The sequence below is a fragment of the Lactuca saligna genome, chromosome 8 (genome assembly GCF_052625555.1).
Source record: "Lactuca saligna cultivar CGN05327 chromosome 8, ASM5262555v1, whole genome shotgun sequence".
In the NCBI taxonomy this organism is placed as follows: Eukaryota; Viridiplantae; Streptophyta; class Magnoliopsida; order Asterales; family Asteraceae; genus Lactuca; species Lactuca saligna.
In genome coordinates, this window is record NC_136424.1 from 95,102,291 (window position 1) to 95,126,702 (window position 24,412).

The window sequence follows — 24,412 nt, forward strand, 5'->3', positions numbered from 1 at the left end:
CCAAGCCTACTTGTGATGTTCAACAACTGCAATACTTTTGTTCTGTTCTAGTATGACATTGATCCTAGTATGAATGCATGTATGTATACTTTAGTTAAATATTTTATTATTTAAAAGTATAAACTCTTGGTCAGAGTATTTTAATCCCGATGTGTTTATAGTTGTATATCTTTTATAGGTTTATATACTCAATTCACTCTAAACAGAGCTCTGATACCAATCTGTCACACAACAAAACCGGAACGGCGGAAACATTATGGGGCGGAGGACGCCATATACAGTATCATAACAATGCACAATAGTAAACAAGAAACAACATCATCCATTGCATTAATAATATAATTTAATACAAGTGTCTTCTGTGTATAGTAGTAAGACACCAAAAATGAATAAATAAAATAAAGATGAGTCTTGGATGTGCTCCGTCTTCTCAAAAATCTGGTCATCTGTACATGTCTACTATCGACCTGAGAATACAAGTTATTTTGAAAGGGTTGATCAGCATTTAAGCTGGTGAGTTCATAAGTATTTTAGTTTCAATTGTTTGTATATGTTTGATAAAATTTTTGTAAATGTGTACTGTAAATGTTTGTAAGTGCTTGTTGTAAATGTTTGTAAGTATTCGTTGTAAATGTTTGTATCTCCTAGAAAATCCTATATTTTCTACCTGAAACATAGTCTTCTACCAAGACCCGACTGTTCTGTATGTTTGTTCTTTTGTAAAAGTATGTGTTTTCCCAAGTGTAACTATCATTACCAAAATATGGTTTACATTACCATTTATTTGAGAAGATCATGATATGAATGTAATGGGAAAATGAATATGTACTGTAGTATTGTATATAGTGATTATTGTAGTACTAAATACCTTTAAACCAATTGTTTATTTAAGGTAAAATGTGATGAGATTGTAACCATACTTGATTGACTAGCAAAAACACGACCTTCGAAGACGTCGAAATGATATGACATTCATCAATTGTAGACCTGTATGTCCCACTATAGCTAGCAACAAGGTGTAGGACGGTCAGTCCCATATAGATCTATACACAAATTCACGCTCACCCTCCAAGAGACTCTGGTTACAAAACGTGATGCAGTAGTATATTGCTATGCCATGAAGTAGTGGCTCACATTAATGTTATAGTATTCTTGTATTTGTATAGTATGTTCTATCTGTACCAGTATATTGTATGTTCTCTCTGTATAGTGTATAGTATGTTTTCTATATTCTAGTGTATTGTATGTTCTCTTTGTATAATGTATAGTATGTACCTCCTTGTTTCTCATTATAGTATGTTTGAACTGACTCATGTATAAACTGAATCTTGTATGTTTCATTGTACTAGAAATAGTGAGTAGTAGACCTCTAAACTATACCTATTATAGTTTACTAGTAATGTTGTTTGAATAATTGAGTATGTTTGTACACCTTTGTTGCCCAAAGATGATGTAAGAACTTTTATATCTATACACATATACATAATATATAACTAAGATTTAAACGACCCTCGAACAAACAGCCGATACCCTAAGTCCATAACCAAACAAGGAACAGGAAATAGAACGAGTTATAGTCATAAGTCCTTTCAACCTTATTTATATAACTATGTCTGTTTAGACATGATTTTGACAATGTATAAGTTTAAAAGAGTTTGTTAAAGAGTTTAGCATATAAAAGAGTTTGATACAATGTTCTGAAATATTTTGTTTGATAAAGCAACTTGAAGTATAAGAAATCCATTTATTTGATAGTTATTAATCACATGTGATTGATACAATAACTATAATGTTTTCAACTTGTATTCCCCCCCCCCCCCCCCCCATAAAAACATTTAAAATCATTTAAAAGGTAGATTAAAGGGTATGAACTCACCTGCAGTGAGTGATTCGAATGTAAGATCGATATAGGATGCTGAGTGTCAAGTGAAGTCTCGAGCACAAACAGATCCTATCAAGCATATAATAACACATATATGTATATAATTAGTGTATATACCAACTAATTACACTAGGGAACCACCTTAGGGAATATGAAACACTTATATTGAAGTGGTACAATCACATATGATTGCATTAAAGGGGTTTACGGCCACACAAAGGTGTTCACGCCCATGGAGTTCACTGCCATGGTGTTTACGGCCAATTGAGTTTTCGGCCAAGGGAGTTTACGGTCAAGGGAGTTTTTGGTCAATGAAGATCATGAGAAGGGTTTACGGTCAATGAGGTTCACGGCCAATGGTGTTCTTCATAGGGGTTTACGGCCAAAGGAGATACTCATGGTCGTAAACTCTTAATGTTCTTGGGGAATGGTTGTTTTCAAGGGTGTGATCCAAGAGCTTCTAAAGAATAACTAGCGTATGAAAGGATACTTACGTTTTGAAGCTTAAAAGGGGTGTTCACAGTCCAAAAACTAGTATGTGTTGTTGGTTTTCTTGGTGTAAATGATGAAGATTTGAAGATCTACCCAAAAGAGATGAAATCATGGATGAAATCATAGGGTTTTACTAAATTAAGTAATCTACCAACTAATAAATGGAAGAAACACTTACATATTTGAAGATCAAGATGAAAACTCTTGATGATAGTTGAGAGAGAATCAAATTTCTTGAGTTGGAAGTGTGAGAAATGGTGAAAAATGAAGGAATATCATATATATGGGAGGAGTTTACCGCCAGCCAAGAGATTACGACCGTAATCTCTAGTTTACGGTCGTAAAATCCAAGACTTGGAGTTTCCCAGCTTAAATGTTGCACCATGAACTCTAGCAGATACTTCCTAACACCAAATCCTTGAATGTACTAGGATTTAGACACTCAAACAGACCCTAAAAAATGCTAAAAGATAGCAAAAACAAATATGACTTTGATTGAATTGAATGGTTGTACAAGTTAGAAATTTCGGGTTGTCACAACCAATAAGATTCAGTTAATCTCAAAAGATCTAGGAGTTTCATAAGATTAAAATTGGTAAAAGGCTTACCTACCTAAAACAGATTCACAATTTGATTACAGCATCCCTCTTCAAAGTTCGAATCGAAAATATGGATCTTAGCCTTATATTTTAGGTAATAACTAAGAATAAAAATCAACTAACTTTAATTTTATTTTTTCCATTTTTAGATGCCTTATGAAGATAGAAATGGTCTTCCTCATTCTTATGAAAATGTTTTTCCTCAATCTTCTAGATATGGTCTTCCGATTTCAAATCAAGGTGAAATTGTTTTCCCTTCCTTAGGAAATTATGGAACTGGACATCATCTATCTTCAACTCTTCCACCTCCTCATGTGGCTCTCCCAACATTACATTTTACTCAAGTTGAAAGATATGAAGCTACTCAATCCCTATTAGCATGTAAACACAAAGATGTAAATTATATGTGTGTGCATGTTCTTAAAATAAAATCATAAATTTGACAGACTCGGAAGAATGGGTATCAAAATTTGGAATGAGTAAGCCAAGGATTTGGTATTTCGCTTCCTACGTCATATGGCCAGTCCGTTGAAAACTTTCATATGAAGAATCTCGATGTGACCCTAACTGATCTAACTGAGTTGTTGATAACTATAGAAGCAGAGATGCTTAAGTGTACAACCGAAGCATAAATGATTGAACGATCTAATCCTGAAAGTTCATTGGATGTTGACAATGGTAATCAAGAAAAGGTTTTTCCTCCCAATAGAAAGAGATCGGCCAATTTCAAACAATTTGATCAAATGGTAAAAAGAAAGGCTTGTTCTGAGATCATACCATGTGTTGATACAAATGAATTCATTTGTTTCTACTGCCAACTAAAGGGACATTGGAATCAAAGTTGTCCAAAACATCTTAGAGATAGTAAAGTTAATTTGTGTGACTCTACTTCAAGTACATCCATTATCTAACTCCATTGTTTTATGAGTTCCTATTCATAGACTTCTAATATATGATGTGATGATCACATTTTGATAGTATTGTAAGATCTAAGAGAAATAAGGAAGCTTGAATAGAGCAAGCTAATTCTGATCGTAAGAGATGGACTTTTTTCACACAGCTTGATGGTTAGAGTTTAGAGCTACTACTAACGAGTTAAGATATTTTAATAGAGTTTTATTTAAAGATGTTTGGAAACATAGTTTTTCATTTTATACATTGTAAGGACAAGTTCCATTTTTTGTATTATTTCAAATAAAAGGTGAAGTTTTGGATTACATAGTTGCCTATTTTTATTTCTTTGAAATGGCATAAAAGTATTTTAATTACATTTCTAATAATAGCAATATTATTATGGATGTGATTCTTATAATATCGTGCTTGTTGTATTGTCAAATTTGACCAAGTGAAAGGAAATCTCATCACGAAGTTTTAATTGGACAGAAATATGAAGTCATACAATTCAAATTAGACGATGCATAAGAGTTTTATTCATTGGAGAAAATATGACAGAGTTATTGTTCACATGTTTAGGTGAGGCAAGTGATGGATTAATGGATCGTGTACATGTTATGAACTCTTCAGATCCACCGCAAGAGACGATAACTCTATTCGTCATGACTTACTTATCGTTGCCATGAATCCGCCATCATTTTCATCATCACTAACTTGTCTTTAATATTTCGGTCTGCTTTTTGTTTAGCCTAACAAAATCAAAAAGGGGGTGCGTTTTCGAATGCGGCGAACAAGGTTCATTATTTCACTAATTGATCACCAGGTTTGGATGAAATGATGAAAGAGCCTAAGGCACTTTTTGGGATTTCTTATATTTGTGTGTATATATTTATGAACATGAGTTTGGTTCTTGAAGGTCGGAGAAAAAAATTGAAGAACCAGGTTTTTTGACGGTCTCTTTATGCGTATATTTTGATAGCAAAAAATAAAGAGATAAATGGAGACACACCCCTTCTTTTCTTAATCAATTATATAGTTAGCTTGTACCTTTTTTTATTAGCAAGTTTGGTTTAGGAATTTTTGAAGGATATAAGTGTTTGGCATATGCGTTTATATTTGTATCATTACATGTATTTTTCTCCAAAAAAGCATAAAAGAAGATAAAGATTATCCGGAGAGAGATAAATATAAGGGGGGAGAGAGAAGAAAATAGAAAGAGGTTTGGTAGAATTTTATTTTTTATTTTTTGTATAATTTTTAAAATACTAAAAAAATAATAAAAAAGTTAAAAAGAAATATTAAAGGTAAAATAGCTATTTCCAATTTGAGAGACCAAATCTATATGTGTTGTTGCTCTGTTTACCCATATGTATTGAGTTAAAAAAAAAAAAAAAAAAAAAATCATATGAAAATTTTGATTTTGAACCTCTTATGCAAATTGAATTTTTTTTTTAACAATATCAATAAATTATTACAAGACCATCGATCAATTTCAATTTTATAAAAAAAAAACTAATTATTTAAAAAATATTTATATTGTTAGATAAATAAAACCGAGTTGATAATCATGAATGATCTAATTAAAATTTTAATCTTTTTTAATAGTTCTTTTGGATCTTTTTTTTTTCCGAATATTAAATTTTTATAATCACATATTTAAATCTAAAATCACCGGTTTTAAAAACCGATTCAAATCGGTTGGTTGAATCGGTTAGAGAGGAACCAAAGACAAGATCGGTTCAAAAATCGGGTTGAACACGTGTGATAGAACCGATAAAAAACTGTTCGGACATAGATAGTTGGATTTCACTTGGTCTCTTAAAAACAACTCATTTTCGAAGCAAACTGAGCAGCTCGACAATTCGAAGGTCGACGACACAGGTCATTCGACAGGTTCAACTAAAAATCAAATGTAAAACACTGAGAGTGTCTCTTAAAAGAGTTTGAAATTTTATGAAAATGGCCTTGTTTGAAACCGGCTATACCAAACCTTAAAACAACAAACTTATGTTGTTGTTCCATAAAAAATTGAACACCTCAAACTAGCCGACAGTCGATGTTCCTCATACCGGTGATTTCGATCTGCTCATCACCCACGGTTTCCATTTTTTCCGGCGGCTGCGGCTGTCTCTTGCCAATTTCAAGTATGTGCTCTTCCTCCTCCCTTCTAATTTCTCTTTTCGCTGACATTGAAGTACTAGAAATTACACAAATTCTTATTCACATATCCAAACAGAAATTTGTGATTTTCCGTGTGTAGATATCGATTTATGAAAAACTCCATTCTTTCAATTTCTTTTTTAAATTATAGCATAGCAATTAAAAGCACCAAAACATAGGAATGAAATCTGTTTATTAATAGATCAAAGACTAAATCTTGATACAATGTTCAAATCAAATGGGAACAACTAATAAGTAATAAACACAGATAAATACGTAAAAACTAGCCTTCAATCAAACAACCCCATTAAACCACCTTCCTCCTCAGATGACTCCTGTGGTTCTTCCTTCTTCTGCTCCTTTTCCACAGCTGCTGGTGCACTTGAATCTTTAGCAACAGAAACTGGTGCTGTTGCTGTTACAAATTTGCTTGGATCCTGCCATTGACGATCGTATATTCATATCAAACTTAAATATTATTACTCGTATTTCAAAATATTAACCCACTTAACATCAAAAATCAAAGAAAGAGTTTTCACCTTCAAATACTCCTTGACTTTCTCAGCAAGTTTGAAAGTGTACTCAGTAGCAACAGCAACAGATAGCAAGTTCTTGTAACCATTGATGATCATATGTGGAGCTGCAGCTAAGGAAGGGTAGTTAATGCCCAATGAAAAGGCAGCAACTTGAGAAAGTCCAGTGCTGAATTTTTCAATGAGATCATCTTCTGTGAGGTAAAGAACTTCTGGACTGAACACTGATCCGTTTTCATAAACCGAATGAACAATTAAGCCATACGAGAAGGGTTTTCTTCCTAGTTTTGTGAGAAGAGCAGCTTCCGATGAACCCACCTTCTCACCCTTCTGAATTAGCTCCACCGGAGTTAGAATTTCCACTGTTCCTTTGTTAATCTTCGTCGGAATGTTAAGAACCTAGTGTTTATATATTCAGATCATCGAAGGGGGAGAGATTAATTAGTGATTATCGTTTTTAAGTTTTGAGTCCCATTGATGAGTTAAGAAAATGAAAAACAAATTACCTGGAAAAATGAAGTTTGCGATGGATCTAATCCGGTGTTTCCTGGAGGAACAATGACGTCAATTGGTGCAACGAGACCAACACGTGCAGGTGCTGCAACCTGGAAAATGAAGCCATGGTTACAATCTGATTAACATATCTGATACGTACACATGGAAACATGACTGAAGTGATAGAATTTAATTTCGTAAACCTTATACTTAGCAACAACATCGCTCACTTCCTTAAGATCTCCTTTCGTAAACACCAATCCCACATTCCCCTGATTCAAAATCGATTAATCAATAATTATACATCAAAAAGGAAAAAAATCAAAGTATCAATTGAATGGAGTCTGAAGAAGGTACGCACCACAAGAAGAGGAACTAGGTTAAGGATTTCGCTGTTGTTGGTTTTCTGAGCATGGAGACGAATGGTTCTCTTCATCATGGTGTTCTTACCCATTAGAACAATGGAGTCTCCTCTGAGTCCTTGTCTTATGCACTGTAACTGGTTGGATCCCACATTGTCTGCACCGACTACGAGTATCTGTGTGTAATGATCGAGAAGCTTGCTGAGTTTGGCATCGTAGTTAACCTTCTTCTGCATTTTGGATAGCTTTACTGCCATGTTAATTGTGTTTGATTAATTATCGAGAGAGGTGATCAATTAGTTTGAAGAACCCTAAAAATGGAAGAGAATGGTGGTTGTTTTGTAAGTGAAGATGGTGGTGGACGATTCAGTTAGTGAGAGTGAGAGATACGTGGTTGAGTGGTGGAGACCGGGTTTCACTCCTTTTTTTAGCAACTGATTCGTTTAGTTCTTATTTTGCATGCATGGATAAAATTTTGTTTTCCATTTATAATGTAAATGTGTAATAATAAATAAGATAAAATTTTGTTGTTTACTTCCATTTATAATGTAAATGTGTAATAATAAATAAATTTTATTACACTTTTAGCTAGATATATGTGAATGTGATACGTAAGAATTCAATCTTATACGTGTTTATATATTATGTACATTTATTTATATGATAAAATTCTATATAAACTCAATGATATCTATTATAATTCTAATAAATAAGTAGAACTCTGCCACGTGTCAATCTATAAGACCTCCAAAATAGAGTTTTCCCGCTCATTTTATTCATCTATATTTACGTAAATGCCATACAATCCAAAATCAATAATTCCGGAAAAATCTGCAAACAAATATGTTAATCAATCTTCAGATTCGAAAAACACGCATTAATTTTGAAAGTTTGTTTATTTTGATTGCAAATTAAATCCCTAAAAATCTGCAATATTTATCTTTTTCAAACGTAATCTTCTTAATTCTTATTCTTATTTATTCAAACGTAAATAGCATTCATACGGTTATTTTCTTTTTACCATTCTGCTCCAGACGAATTCTGCTCCATAGTAATATTTGCAAACGTATTCTTTTTCATTCTTCTTGATTCTGCAACGCTTCAAAAATTATAATATCAGGTTAGTATATTAAAATATCAGCATTACTAATATTTCTAACCTCTTAATTGTCTGATTTACCAGTTTCTATCATTTTTCATTTTATTAGTGATGTTCTTCTTCTTCCTTTTGCTAATTCTTCTTAATCATGTTCTTCTTCTACCTTTTCAGTTTAAAAGACGTTTAATGAAAATGATTACAAAATACGAAATTAGTAATAAAAATGAGAACTTTATTTTCTTTAAAAAAAACTGTTCTTCAAAGCTTTAACTATTACAATATGTTTTTTTTTGTTTTGCTGTTTCATTTACTTTGATTTGCTGTTAATTTAAAAGGTTGCTAATTTTCGCCCCAATTCCAAAATCAAATAACAGATCCTTCGTATGATTCATTTAATAACCAAGGCTTCTTTTACTTCAAAATGACCATATTGCCCCTAACTTGATAAGTATTTCATATATCGCAATTAACAATTAAGACAAATCAATCAATCAATCAATTTGTATAATAAAAATGCGAAATTCTTAGCTTTCTTCCCCAATTCGCATTCTACTGTAAAATTCACATTCTTCATTCACCCTCTTTCTTCGCATGTTCCAGTCATTTTTTTTTAGTTCATTCGCATTTGAGTTGTTTGTCTCACCAAATACGAAATGAATATTAACCATAATCACCTTCGCATCTTTAACCCCAATCCATACAACCTCATATGCGAAACCCAATTTTGATTTGTATTACCAAATGCGAACATTTTTGCTTTTACACGTGAACTGCATTTGACTCCAATATGCGAACATCTTTAACCCCAATCCATACAACCTCAAAGCTTTAACTATTACAATATGTTTTTTTTGTTTTGCTGTTTCATTTACTTTGATTTGCTGTTAATTTAAAAGGTTGCTAATTTTCCTTACAATTCTATAATGATTAAATTTATTGCAGAAAATGGAAATAGGAAATAAGGTTTACCTAAATAACATTGACCAGATAGATGAAAAATCGCATATCAAGGTTCGGGTGCTTAAAATTTGGAACTTTGTCAGAAATAATAAAGTTTGTTCCATTGAAATGATCATCATGGATGAGGAGGTTTGTTGTATTTGATATATTTTTTATTCATCATTCAATATTAGACATGTTTCATGAACATAATAATTTTTAATTTTTTTTTAAACAGGGTACACAATACCAAGCTCGTGTCTTCAATCAGAATTTCTCCAGATTTCGTCATCTTTTAAAGGAAGATGAAAGTTATATAGTTATAAAACCCAATATGGCTGCTGTTACTAATGGTTTTAGTTATACATGTCATAAACAGACCTTAACTTTGGATTGGAAAAGCATCCTAAAAAAATGTGATGATTTCTCGGGTCCGGTCAATGGATTTATGTTTGTTGACTTTAATTCTATCATAGAACAAACATGCCCAAAAGACACATTCTTTGGTTAGTCATAAAATATTAATAAAATCATTTTTTATCATTTGTTTTTTTGGTTATACATTTTATTATTTAAATATTACGAATTTAATCCTAAACTTTTATTTTTTTGTGGTATCTGTTGTGTAGATGTTATTGGACATATCGTGTCATTTAGGCCTCTTGAAACTTCAAATCCAGTACCATCCAAGCATTATATAAAAGTCACTCTTAGCAACCTAGAGTGAGATTATATTGTATTATTTATTTATTATTTATTATCTTTAATTAATCACAAATTAATATTAATATACTATTTTATGGTTTATTTAGTTCTGTACATCTGAAGGTTACTATTTTTGGAAGTCAAGCATATCAAATTTCAGAATACCTAAAAAATAACCCGACTGTTAATTTTGTTGTTATCGTGATGCAGTTTTTGAAGCTAAACATTTGGAATGGTTTGTATTCAGTCTTTATATATAGATGTTTATAATTACTGTTTTTATATAAATTTTAATAATTGGATATACATTTTTTACAGGTCTTGGTGAAGCTAAAAGTCATTTTGAAGTAACGAAATTGTTCATAAATTCTGACATTTATGAAATAAATGAGTTTAAAAATAAGTTAGTTTCCAATTGTTTTTTATTTTTTTATAATGTATTTTAACTTAAAAAAAAACACAACACCTAATATTCATGAATCTAAATTAAACATTACAGGTTGAAATGTCATGACAATTTCGGTATAACTGAAAAAAGCATAACTACACTTCAAAGCTACTCTTCTTCATATACAGATGACTTTAAGGGCAATTTTCCATTAAAAACAATCTGTGAGATCCGAACCAATTAAGGTATATTGCATTATTTTATATGTTTTACATTTTATTTTTGCATAATTTATTTTAATAATTTTTACATTTTATATGATACAGGAAATGAAGTTTTTATTAGTTGCTTCCATTGTTAATATAAGGCAGAATCTACCATGGTATTATGAAGCATGCAAAAAATGTGGAAAAAAAGTTATCCCTGTTCCCAAAACCAATCATTCGTATACCAACCCTGAGGGAATTTCCGAAACTATGGTTGTCGAGTGTACAAATGCACAATGCAAAAAATCTGAATTTCAGTCAGTTATAAAGTATAGACATATTTATTTCTATTAATTTTGTCAATCTTAAAACAACACTAACAATGACATAATTATTTTTTGTTTTAGGTATATAATTCCAATTAACGTACAAGATTGTACTGGAACCATTGGATTGACTCTTTTTGATAGGGAAGCAAGGAGGTTGTTAAATATAAGTGCCTACGAGTTGAAAAAGATACATGATGCGGTATATTATTCATACCTTTAAAATCAGAAAACATTTACTTAATTTTTTTAATTTATTAAAATATATCTTACAGGCCGGAGACAGTGATGCCCTATTTCCAATGCAACTTAATGTGTTGAAAAACCGCAAGTTTGGTTTTGTTGTAGATATTACAGAATACAATGTCAACAACTATAATAACATCTACACAGTTCTTAGAGTTACAGAAGATATGTCCATTGTTTGTGAATTGGAAAGTAAAATAGAACTTATGGTATGTAATTTTTTATTGTTGAAAATTTACAATTCTTTAATGTTAAAGTACATAACGATTAACATATTTCCATTTTATTTTTTAGAGTAATCAATATGTCGCCTTAAATCAAGTTGCTTTGGAATCCGATGATGTTGTACAGCCTGTTCAAAAGGTTTTTCATTTTATTTTATAAACTTTTAATTATATTAGTTATTTTTTTTAGGAATCAAACATTTTTTTTTTAAATTAGGATGTGATCTCACAAACAAACGACAGTTTTACACCCTCAACAGTTGATAAGTCAACCGCAACAAGTCCTTGCAAAATATCAAGTGATTTGAAGCGCAACCTTCAAGAAATTTATGATGTTGATTCTGGATATGATGTAAGTTCAACTAAGGCTAAAAGAAAGTCAACCGCAGAGGAAACTCCACTCTTGATTCCAAAAATTGAAAAGTGAGTGTCTATCGGTTATAAGACACATTTAATATATTTTGATCATTTGTTTGGTTATAAAGATATTTTAATTGCTTGGTATGATTTTTATTTTGGGGTATTTAGGATGTCAAATATTATTGGTTTTGAATATTTTTGGATACTTTTATTGTTTTAAATTGGACAAGTTAGTTGATTTTGGTTATAACTCAAATAAAATATATTGCCCCTAACTTGATAAGTATTTCATATATCGCAATTAACAATTAAGACAAATCAATCGATCAATCAATTTGTATAATAAAAATACGAAATTCTTAGCTTTCTTCCCCAATTCGCATTCTACTGTAAAATTCACATTCTTCATTCACCCTCTTTCTTCGCATGTTCCAGTCATTTTTTTTTAGTTCATTCACATTTGAGTTGTTTGTCTCACCAAATACGAAATGAATATTAACCATAATCACCTTCGTATCTTTAACCCCAATCCATACAACCTCATATGCGAAACCCAATTTTGATTTGTATTACCAAATGCGAACATTTTTGCTTTTACACGTGAACTGCATTTGACTCCAATATTGAACAAATCACATTTCACAGTCCTTCTTGACTTCGCATTTTTCTTCACGAATCGTCCCTCAATCAATAACCCAATTAACCCAATTGCTAATCGAAAATCAAAACTTATCTGTTTTCATATGCGAACCCAACTGATTGGCTTTTCAAAATCAAATTCGCAACTCCAAATCGTTCGATTATTCGCCCCAATTCAAAAATTGTCATGACAGATCCTTTGTATGATTCATTTAATAACCAAGGCTTCTTTTACTTCAAAATGACCATATTGCCCCTAACTTGATAAGTATTTCATATATCGCAATTAACAATTAAGACAAATCAATCAATCAATCAATTTGTATAAGAAAAATGCGAAATTCTTAGCTTTCTTCCCCAATTCGCATTCTACTGTAAAATTCACATTCTTCATTCACCCTCTTTCTTCGCATGTTCCAGTCATTTTTTTTTAGTTCATTCGCATTTGAGTTGTTTGTCTCACCAAATACGAAATGAATATTAACCATAATCACCTTCGTATCTTTAACCCCAATCCATACAACCTCATATGCGAAACCCAATTTTGATTTTTATTACCAAATGCGAACATTTTTGCTTTTACACGTGAACTGCATTTTACTACAATATTGAACAAATCACATTTCACAGTCCTTCTTGACTTCGCATTTTTCTTCACGAATCGTCCCTCAATCAATAAACCAACCAATTAACCCAATTGCTAATCCAAAATCAAAACTTATCTGTTTTATATGTGAACCCAACTGATTGGCTTTTCAAAATCAAATTCGCAACTCCAAATGGTTCGATTATTCGCCCCAATTCCAAAATCAAATAACAGATCCTTCGTATGATTCATTTAATAACCAAGGCTTCTTTTACTTCAAAATGACCATATTGCCCCTAACTTGATAAGTATTTCATATATCGCAATTAACAATTAAGACAAATCAATCAATCAATCAATTTGTATAAGAAAAACGCGAAATTCTTAGCTTTCTTCCCCAATTCGCATTCTACTGTAAAATTCACATTCTTCATTCACCCTCTTTCTTCGCATGTTCCAGTCATTTTTTTTTAGTTCATTCGCATTTGAGTTGTTTGTCTCACCAAATACGAAATGAATATTAACCATAATCACCTTCGTATCTTTAACCCCAATCCATACAACCTCATATGCGAAACCCAATTTTGATTTTTATTACCAAATGCGAACATTTTTGCTTTTACACGTGAACTGCATTTTACTACAATATTGAACAAATCACATTTCACAGTCCTTCTTGACTTCGCATTTTTCTTCACGAATCGTCCCTCAATCAATAAACCAACCAATTAACCCAATTGCTAATCCAAAATCAAAACTTATCTGTTTTATATGTGAACCCAACTGATTGGCTTTTCAAAATCAAATTCGCAACTCCAAATGGTTCGATTATTCGCCCCAATTCCAAAATCAAATAACAGATCCTTCGTATGATTCATTTAATAACCAAGGCTTCTTTTACTTCAAAATGACCATATTGCCCCTAACTTGATAAGTATTTCATATATCGCAATTAACAATTAAGACAAATCAATCAATCAATCAATTTGTATAAGAAAAATGCGAAATTCTTAGCTTTCTTCCCCAATTCGCATTCTACTGTAAAATTCACATTCTTCATTCACCCTCTTTCTTCGCATGTTCCAGTCATTTTTTTTTAGTTCATTCGCATTTGAGTTGTTTGTCTCACCAAATACGAAATGAATATTAACCATAATCACCTTCGTATCTTTAACCCCAATCCATACAACCTCATATGCGAAACCCAATTTTGATTTTTATTACCAAATGCGAACATTTTTGCTTTTACACGTGAACTGCATTTTACTACAATATTGAACAAATCACATTTCACAGTCCTTCTTGACTTCGCATTTTTCTTCACGAATCGTCCCTCAATCAATAAACCAACCAATTAACCCAATTGCTAATCCAAAATCAAAACTTATCTGTTTTATATGTGAACCCAACTGATTGGCTTTTCAAAATCAAATTCGCAACTCCAAATGGTTCGATTATTCGCCCCAATTCCAAAATCAAATAACAGATCCTTCGTATGATTCATTTAATAACCAAGGCTTCTTTTACTTCAAAATGACCATATTGCCCCTAACTTGATAAGTATTTCATATATCGCAATTAACAATTAAGACAAATCAATCAATCAATCAATTTGTATAAGAAAAATGCGAAATTCTTAGCTTTCTTCCCCAATTCGCATTCTACTGTAAAATTCACATTCTTCATTCACCCTCTTTCTTCGCATGTTCCAGTCATTTTTTTTTAGTTCATTCGCATTTGAGTTGTTTGTCTCACCAAATACGAAATGAATATTAACCATAATCACCTTCGTATCTTTAACCCCAATCCATACAACCTCATATGCGAAACCCAATTTTGATTTGTATTACCAAATGCGAACATTTTTGCTTTTACACGTGAATTGCATTTGACTCCAATATTGAACAAATCACATTTCACAGTCCTTCTTGACTTCGCATTTTTCTTCACGAATCGTCCCTCAATCAATAAACCAATTAACCCAATTGCTAATCCAAAATCAAAACTTATCTGTTTTATATGCGAACCCAACTGATTGGCTTTTCAAAATCAAATTCACAACTCCAAATGGTTCGATTATTCGCCCCAATTCCAAAATCAAATAACAGATCCTTCGTATGATTCATTTAATAACCAAGGCTTATTTTACTTCAAAATGACGATATTGCCCCTAACTTGATAAGTATTTCATATATCGCAATTAACAATTAAGACAAATCAATCAATCAATCAATTTGTATAATAAAAATGCGAAATTCTTAGCTTTCTTCCCCAATTCGCATTCTACTGTAAAATTCACATTCTTCATTCACCCTTTTTCTTCGCATGTTCCAGTCATTTTTTTTTAGTTCATTCGCATTTGAGTTGTTTGTCTCACCAAATACGAAATGAATATTAACCATAATCACCTTCGCATCTTTAACCCCAATCCATACAACCTCATATGCGAAACCCAATTTTGACTTGTATTACCAAATGCGAACATTTTTGCTTTTACACGTGAACTGCATTTGACTCCAATAATGAATATTAACCATAATCACCTTCGCATCTTTATGTTGATTATTTTAAACATGGAACATTTATGTCTATTATTTATAATAACTATTATTTTTGTCACGATAAATATGTTATTTTTAATAAATAATCAATAACCAATTGTAAATAAAATTTATATCTTTGATTCTCTAAAATTAATTCATACATTTTTGTAATGGTTGCAGCATATTTACTTATCTTCTGTAAATAACCTATATTCAACCAACTATTTTCTAATATTCTATACTCCTTTTTTAGATGAAATTTGAATATTAAACTAATTTTTAGTTGTAATCTTTTAAATTCCAAAAAATCAGGAAGAAAATTATATCTAATAAAGATCCAACAACAATAAAATCATATAATCGTAATCTTTTTCCAATATTCAAGCATATAACTTTAACTCAAAACGTGAAATCCAAAATTTTGAAACACCTCATTCGTCTTCTTAATGTTCAATTGTTTCTGCGATTTTTTTTTCATTAAGCTTACATCAAACTGCTTCGTTAAAGTTGTAATCCTCATTCCAGTTCTACCTGCAAGATTTCCATATCCATATGTCAGGTTAGTATTATCAGTTTAGATCACTTTGTTTTCTCTATGAATTTATGGTTGAAATTTACAACAATAATCAATATGCTGGAATAGATGTTTTTCTAATTGTAAAAATATAATCTTGAATAGATACATAAGATCAATAAGCAATTTATAATCATCACGATTATCGTGTATCACACAATTTTACCTTCATTGATTCCATGGAGATCTAGGGTTTTAACCCCTGATATCATCCGAACCCACGATTGGTTGAAATTGGGGAAACAGTAGATTTAAATCGAATAAACCCTAGGTTGGAAATGAGGATGATGAGTTATGATGCTAACATTTTAATAAACAAATTAATAAAGGTAACTTTTTAAATACATTTACTTTATTATCATTATTCATTTAATTCTAACTAACTTCAATTGTATTATATAAACATATTATGTACATAATTTCACATTTCATTTCCTAACCTATGTCTTCTTATGCAGAAAACAACAGTAACATGTACCACATGCAGGCCAAAGAGAAAAGAAGACAAAGAAAAATATATTTGGAAAATAAAAGATCGAAGAAAATAAAAACAATACCAAACGTTCCAAGTATATCATTACAACATCTCTTCAAAAAAACCATTAACTATAACTGTATTAGTATTTTATATTCCATCTTTTACTATTATATAGTTGAATACATATATTTACAAGTTTTATAAGTTATTTCTATTTGCAGATCAATCAACCAACATTGTTCGTCAAACTCAAAATGTCAATTCATTTACAACACCTGCAAAGCATAACACAACCATACAATACTGTCCTTCCTTTACAGATGTTAGAACTTCATTTTCTAACATTACAAATGTTATAAATCCGTTATCTAACATTACGAATGGTAATTATTTATGGTTTTTAAAATATACTATTATCCATTATGTAAATATTTATTTATTTAGTTAACTATTTTATTTTTATTTTATTCAGATAACATTGGTTTCGATAAATATATTACTTCCAAGTTAGCAAAGAAAAGACAGTACCATGTACTTTCAAATGATATGACATCAAAAAATGCATCTACAGTAACAACTTCTTCATCATCAATCAAGTTAAATCCAGGATGTCATAAATTAAAAACGAAGACAAGACATTTATCCCCTATCCCATTGATTGATTTGACAGAAGATGTAGAAAATATACATCAAGTGAACAATGAAAATCGTATAGTTGGTATCTCAAATGGTAATGAAAAAATAAAATCCATTTTACATTTCAGATACTATGTTCTATATAATTATAAAATTCATTGATATTTTATTCAACGCTTTTATTTTACAGAATATTTGGATCATGGTGATCAAGATGTTGTATGTCAAACATGTCGTGCAAAGTTATGGAGAAATGAATCCATTAGAGGTAAAGAAAATGGGAACACGGATTATTCATTATGTTGTGGTTACGGAAAAGTTCAACTTCCAGACTTAAAGAATGCACCCCCTACTTATGAAAGAATGTTTCGAAATATGGATTCAAAAAGCAAACACTTCATGAAAAACATTCGACGTTACAATTCAATGTTTTCTTTCACGTCGATGGGTGGTAAAATTGACTCTTCAATCAATAGAGGAAACGCTCCTTACATTTTCAGATTGGGTGGTCAAAATTATCATAGTATTGGAAGTCTTTTGCCAGCAAAAGGATCGGAACCAAAATTCTCTCAGTTATACATTTATGAAACTGACAACGAAATTACAAATAGACAAAGATGTTTTCGGTATTTTCTCAAACTTCTTATTCATAATCTATTATTATTATTATTATATATATATTATGTATATATTACTAATATTATGTATAAATTTATTTATTTTAGTGGTGACAAAGATCAATCAACATCAACTGATAGTGATATTGTTAAAGATATTAAGGTGATGTTGGATTCAAATAATGTCTTGGTTAGATCTTATAGAATGGTAAGAGATACTTTTCAAAAAAATCCAGAAGTTGATATGAAATTACGACTTATCGGGAGAAGGGAGCAAGATGGAAGAACATATAACCTACCGACTGCTTCTGAGGTTGCTGCTTTAATAATTGGTGACATTTCGGATTCAATCGAAAAGAGGGATATCGTCGTTCAAACAAAAAATGGTTGTCTACAACGTATCAGTGAATTGCATCCTTCGTACCTTCCTCTCCAATATCCATTGCTATTTCCATATGGGGATGATGGTTATAGTGTTGACATTCTTCATAGAGGTGTGTCATTTACGACCAACAGCAAGCGTGCGAAATGTACAATGAGAGAATATTTCGCTTATAGGATTCAAGATAGAGATCATTCGTTCTCTCTCATACTTAATTCAAGAAGGTTGTTTCAACAATTTCTGGTAGATGCCCATACTATGATGGAAACGGAGAGAATGTACTACATACGTAGGCAACAACATGTTCTTAGATGTGATTCTTATGAAAATTTACGTAACCAAAAAGCTCAAGGAACGACTGATATCTCGAATGTCGGCCAACGTGTCATATTACCTTCATCCTTTACCGGAGGTGCACGTTATATGCTGCAAAACTATTTGGATGCCATGTCACTATGTAAATGGTTTGGATATCCTAATTTCTTCATAACCTTTACGTGTAATCCCAAATGACCTGAGATTAAAAGGTTTCTTAAGGATACTTCACTTCAACCAGAAGACAGACCTGATATACTATGTAGGTTGTTTAAGATCAAGCTTGATGCATTCATTAAAGACTTAAGGGAGAATCAAATTTTCGGCAAAGTTCAAGCATGTAATTAAAACTATATTTTTAATTTTTTTATAAAACATTGATCTTATTATTATATTTTAAATATGTTTTGATATCTAATCACATTCTCTTTTATTTTTTGTCAAATTCTTTTACAGATGTTTATACCATTGAATTTCAAAAAAGAGGTTTGCCGCATAGTCATATATGTCTATTCATGCATTCTGACAACAAGCTACCAACTGTTGAACTTATCGATCCAATAATTTCAGCAGAGATACCAGACAGAATTGAAGATCCTGAATTGTATTCACTTGTAAATGAGTTTATGATTCATGGTCCATGTGGAGCTGAAAATATGAATTGTCCATGCATGGTGGATAAAAAGTGCTCTAAAAACTTTCCAAAACAATTCATTAATCATTCTTCTGTTGATCAGAATGGTTTTCCGTTATATAGGCGAAGAAACGATGGTCATTTTGTAGAAAAATCAGGTGTAAGGTTGGATAATAGAAATGTTGTTCCATACAACAAATATCTATTGAAAAGATATCAGGCACATATTAATATTGAATGGTGCAATCAGGGATCTTCTATAAAGTATTTGTTTAAATACATAAATAAGGGTCCTGATAGAGCTACAGTTGCTGTTGTACCAACCAACAATGAATGTGAAAATAATGATGCGGTCGATGAAATAGCTGAATATTACGATTGTAGATATTTATCAGCATGTGAAGCATCATGGCGAATTTTTAGATATGATGTTCATTGCAGATATCCTTCTGTTGTTAGACTACCTTTTCATCTTCCTAATCAACAACAGATTGTATATGGCGAAGATGATGATATTGATGATGTTCTTGACAAACCTTCTGTTGCCGCTTCAAAGTTCACAGCTTGGATGGAGTGTAATGCAATCGACAGTGAAGCACGAAAACTCACATATGTTGAATTCCCTACAAAGTTTGTTTGGATATTAAATGGTCGGTTTTGGAAGCGAAGGAAAGTAGGAAAAGCCATCGGTAGAATTCATTCAGTTTCACCTAAACTAGGTGAAGCATATTTCTTAAGGATTCTTTTAAATAAAGTAAAAGGACCAACATCATTTGATGAAATTCGCACGGTAAATGGAGAAACACATTCTTCTTTTAGAGATGCCTGTTATGCACTTGGGCTATTAGATGATGACAAGGAATACATTGATGCAATTAAAGAAGCAAGTCATTCTGGATCTGGTTTTTATCTACGCTTTTTATTTGCTACATTGTTGATGTGTAATAGTATGTCTAAACCAGAGATCGTTTGGGAAAATACATGGGAATATTTGGCAGATGGAATTCTATATAGCCAACGACGAAGATTTAAGTCAGCAGGTATTACATTTTTTCTTATTTTTTAAAATTAATTTATTTTTATTTTTCAACACCCATTAAATAATTAGTAATGAAATTATTAAATATCAACCACGTATTTTATTAATTATTTAATATTTTCGTGCAGAATTGTCTCTCGGAGTAGATGAACTTAAGAACTTAACTTTGTTCGAAATACAACAAATTTTACTTCGAAACAACTCTACTCTCAAAAACTTCAAAAACATGCCATACCCAGATGTTGAATCCGTTTCTTCTTCAAACAATCGACTTATCACCGAGGAACTAGATTACGACATTCCCGTGATAAAGAATGACTATGATCGTATGTTTCTTGCATTAACAAATGAGCAACGGAACATTTTCCTAAACATCAAGAGTGCTATTCAACAAAATAAAGGAGGTGTCTTCTTTGTTTACGGGTATGGTGGAACGGGTAAAACTTTTTTATGGAAAACAATATCTGCAGCAATTAGATCTGAAGGAAATATTGTATTAAATGTTGCTTCAAGTGGTATTGCTTCCTTATTATTGCCAGGTGGTAGAACAGCACACTCTCGATTTATAATTCCATTTGAGCTTACAGAGGATTCTTTTTGTAACATAAATCCAAACGGTGAGTTGGCAAGCTTAATAAGGAAAACCTCTTTGATAATTTGGGATGAAGCACCTATGGTCCATAAGCATGCATTTGAAGCTTTAGATCGAACTTTGAAGGATTTATTAAGGTGCGTAAATTCAACCATCTCAAATATTCCATTTGGAGGGAAAGTTATTGTCTTTGGAGGAGATTTTAGACAAATTCTACCTGTTGTGCCGGGTGGCAGTAGACAGAACATTGTAAATGCTTCTTTGAGTTCTTCATATTTATGGGAACATTGCAAAGTCCATAGATTAACAAAAAAACATGAGGCTAACTGTTGGAAGGGATCAATCAGATATAGGAAAAATAAGAGATTTTGCAAATTGGTTGTTGGATATAGGAGAAGGAAAACTTGGTGGTCCGAACGACGGTGAAACGATTATCGATATTCCGAATGATATTCTCATTAATGATTCACATGATCCTATAGGTTCCTTAATTGAGTTTGTATATCCTTCAATTTTAGAGTACTATAGCGATATAAATTATTTCCAAGAAAGAGCGATACTTGCTCCAAAAAATGAAGTTGTCCAGGAAATAAACGACCGTTTACTTAAGAAGTTTCCAGGAGATCAAGTTGAATATTTAAGTTTAGACTGCATATGTGAATCCGAATTTCTCCATGATCAATTTGATGCAAATCTATACTCTCCTGATGTATTAAATGGACTCAAAGTATCCGGTTTACCAAATCATAAATTAGTTTTAAAAATTGGTGTTCCAGTAATCAACTGAGAAATATTGATCAGAAAAACGGCTTATGTAATGGCACAAGACTACAGGTGTTATCATTGGGCAAACGTGTTATTGAGGCACGTATAATAACTGGAACTAATATTGGAAATCGGACTTTTATTCCAAGAATGTCTTTAACTCCATCGGAAAAAAAGATTCCCTTCAAATTCACAAGAAGACAGTTTCCTTTGGTTGTATGTTTTGCAATGACTATTAACAAAAGTTAAGGACAATCGTTGTCAAAGGTTGGTCTGTTTCTGAAAGATCCAGTTTTTTCACATGAACAATTGTATGTTGCCTTATCTAGAGTTCAGAGTAGAGAGGGATTAAAATTATTAATTTTAGATAAAGATGGCAAACTCACAAATAAAACTTTCAATGTTGTTTATAAGGAAGTTTTTCGAAATTTGTAGCCAACTTTTTTGTAACGTCGTTTTATTCAATTTTAGGAGATCACACTTAATCCATCATATTACTGTATTTTTTTATAATTACGTATTGTTGTATTTTATGTTAATTTCATTACACACATTGGTATTGTATCATCTGCATATGTCCAATTAGAATGATAAATAAAAAAAAATAGTTTTCAAAAATCTTCATTCCTAATTAAATACTTCCCATTTAGTTAGTAATTAAATAATTACCAATAAAAAAAATTATTTAAATATTCAATATTACAATTTATAAGTTATCAGAATTATTGATATAATATTTTATTAAATAATTAATTTTTAAATTCAATTCAAAAACAGTACCCGTGGGTTCCACGGGTTTTAACCTAATATTCTATATAAGCATATAGCCACATAATGATCCCAACGGTCTAGTCAACTTGGTCCAAAAATTAAGCACAAATGGACAACTGTAAGGATTTTAAACAGTCGGGTTTGTTTAATTGTTTGGTTTGATTATTTTTGATATAACATTATGAATTTTTTGTACGTATTTACTCTAAGTTAGTGTTTAAAAATTTATAAAATATGAACCATTATAAATTAGATTGAAAATGTATAAAAATTGAAAGAGATTACCATAACTATAAAATTATAAAAAAATAGTTGTTTATTGTAACTTCTATAATTTTATAAATGGAATACATAGATAGTTATACTAAAGATATATAGAAGACCAAAAGTACACCAACTTAACAATATATATATATACATAGGCGGATCTACTATGTATCCTATGGTAGTCCGGGATACCCCTCAAAAAAAACTTATTAGTGTAATTTTTTTCGGAATTTTTTTTTTCATATTGTGTATTACACGATTTTTTTGTCAGAGATACCCTTTTACATTGATCTTGGATTTGTCACTATATATATATATATATATATATATATATATATATATATATATATATATATATATATATATATATATATATATATTCTAGAAGTGTGGTCCAAAAATGACCGGTGTCCAAATCTAGCCTAAGGATCTTAACAGTGGCAAACGGGACGGAAGTTGCATACCCTATCTCCACCAACAAAATTTCTTCATTCCCTTGTTACCGAAATTTCCAGCCTCCCTAACCCTACCCTCATCCCGCCCTCATTCTTCCGCCCTCGACTGATTTTGGAATATTTTTTATTGGATTAAAAAAAAATTACTTTTTGGACTTAAAAAACTATTTTTTGGGTTAAAAATAAGTATTTATAACATAATTATATTGTTAAATAAATATTATCGCATTTCAAAAATATTATCACATCTTAAAAACATTATCTCATATCGGAATTCTACGAGACTTTTTGACATCTCCAACGATCAATAGTTAAATTATAATACTTATATTACTCAATAAATCTTGGACAATCATTAAAAAGTCGTAGAAAGCCAATAAAATAAATCATGTTTATTAACCCAAAAGAAAGCCCAATAGTATCAGTACGTTTGTTAATATCTATTACTTATTTTTACTTATTTTTATTTTGTTTTGTTTTTTAGTTACTAACTTAAACATGATCATAATATTAATACCTGAAACCAAGTGGAAAAATCGAAACCAAAACTTTTAGGACAAGTTTTGGACAGGGTAAATGGTTATGAGACTAGGTATTAGATATTTTCTAAAACTTTCCATACCAAAAATTTCAGTTTTTTTTTTAATTTAACAAACAAACCACAAATGTCAACCATTCATACAAAACATATCAAATCAGAGTATCATGACCAAAACATCATTTTATTTTATCAAAGTAAACATTTCATGTTGGATAAACAATGGTGTGCGCTAGGGATGAGCATATGGACCAGGGAACCGGCCGGAACCGGAACCCGATGGAACCGATCGGGTCGGGACTGTGACAATATTTTTGTGGATTTTTGGAACCGGGAATTGGTAGGAATCGGAACCGGTAGAACCGACAAAAACCGAAACCGTATGATGCTATTTTTCGAGGATCGGTTCCAACATTTGAAGACATGACAAGAACCGGTAGAACCGTCGGGCCGGTTCGGTTCTTGATTTTGGCAGAAGCCGGTTCACGGGTCTAGTCCGGTTCCGGCCGGTTCGGTCCTTTTGCTCATCCCTAGTGTGTGCCATGCGATCACCCCGAGCTCTTCCCTCCACTACCGGAAGTACCTGAAACCAAAACAGAAAACCGTAAGCACGAAGCTTAGTGAGTTCCCCAACCCACCACATACCATGCATAATCACATACTGCAAGTAC

At 31.5% G+C, this 24,412-nt stretch overlaps 3 protein-coding genes and 1 long non-coding RNA gene across 4 annotated transcripts; 3 read left to right on the forward strand and 1 right to left on the reverse strand.

Moving 5' to 3' along the window:
• Positions 1–6,214: 6,214 nt before the first annotated feature.
• On the reverse strand, positions 6,215–7,739 carry LOC145011407 (large ribosomal subunit protein uL10z-like). Its single transcript, XM_078970114.1, has 5 exons — positions 7,417–7,739; positions 7,259–7,327; positions 7,067–7,165; positions 6,567–6,959; positions 6,215–6,464 (listed from the first exon to the last, which is right to left on the reverse strand). Exons 1-5 carry the CDS (start codon positions 7,672–7,674, stop codon positions 6,318–6,320), a joined length of 966 nt encoding a protein of 321 aa, XP_078826240.1. The 5' UTR covers positions 7,675–7,739; the 3' UTR covers positions 6,215–6,317.
• Positions 7,740–9,834: 2,095 nt separating this feature from the next.
• LOC145008342 (uncharacterized) lies at positions 9,835–10,397 on the forward strand. The gene is made up of 3 exons (XR_013663365.1): positions 9,835–9,961; positions 10,085–10,178; positions 10,268–10,397. It is a non-coding gene; the product is annotated as an uncharacterized LOC145008342 (long non-coding RNA).
• Positions 10,398–10,736: 339 nt separating this feature from the next.
• LOC145009923 (uncharacterized) lies at positions 10,737–16,385 on the forward strand. Its single transcript, XM_078968539.1, has 8 exons — positions 10,737–10,748; positions 10,875–11,071; positions 11,162–11,282; positions 11,356–11,535; positions 11,621–11,689; positions 11,768–11,902; positions 16,161–16,237; positions 16,358–16,385. The coding sequence occupies exons 1-8, from the start codon at positions 10,737–10,739 to the stop codon at positions 16,383–16,385; spliced, it is 819 nt and encodes a 272-aa protein (XP_078824665.1).
• Positions 16,386–16,694: 309 nt separating this feature from the next.
• Positions 16,695–21,732, forward strand: LOC145009924 (uncharacterized). Its single transcript, XM_078968540.1, has 9 exons — positions 16,695–16,719; positions 16,952–17,113; positions 17,203–17,460; positions 17,557–17,992; positions 18,092–18,829; positions 18,893–19,020; positions 19,137–20,354; positions 20,482–20,970; positions 21,338–21,732. The coding sequence occupies exons 1-9, from the start codon at positions 16,695–16,697 to the stop codon at positions 21,730–21,732; spliced, it is 3,849 nt and encodes a 1,282-aa protein (XP_078824666.1).
• Positions 21,733–24,412: the final 2,680 nt, after the last annotated feature.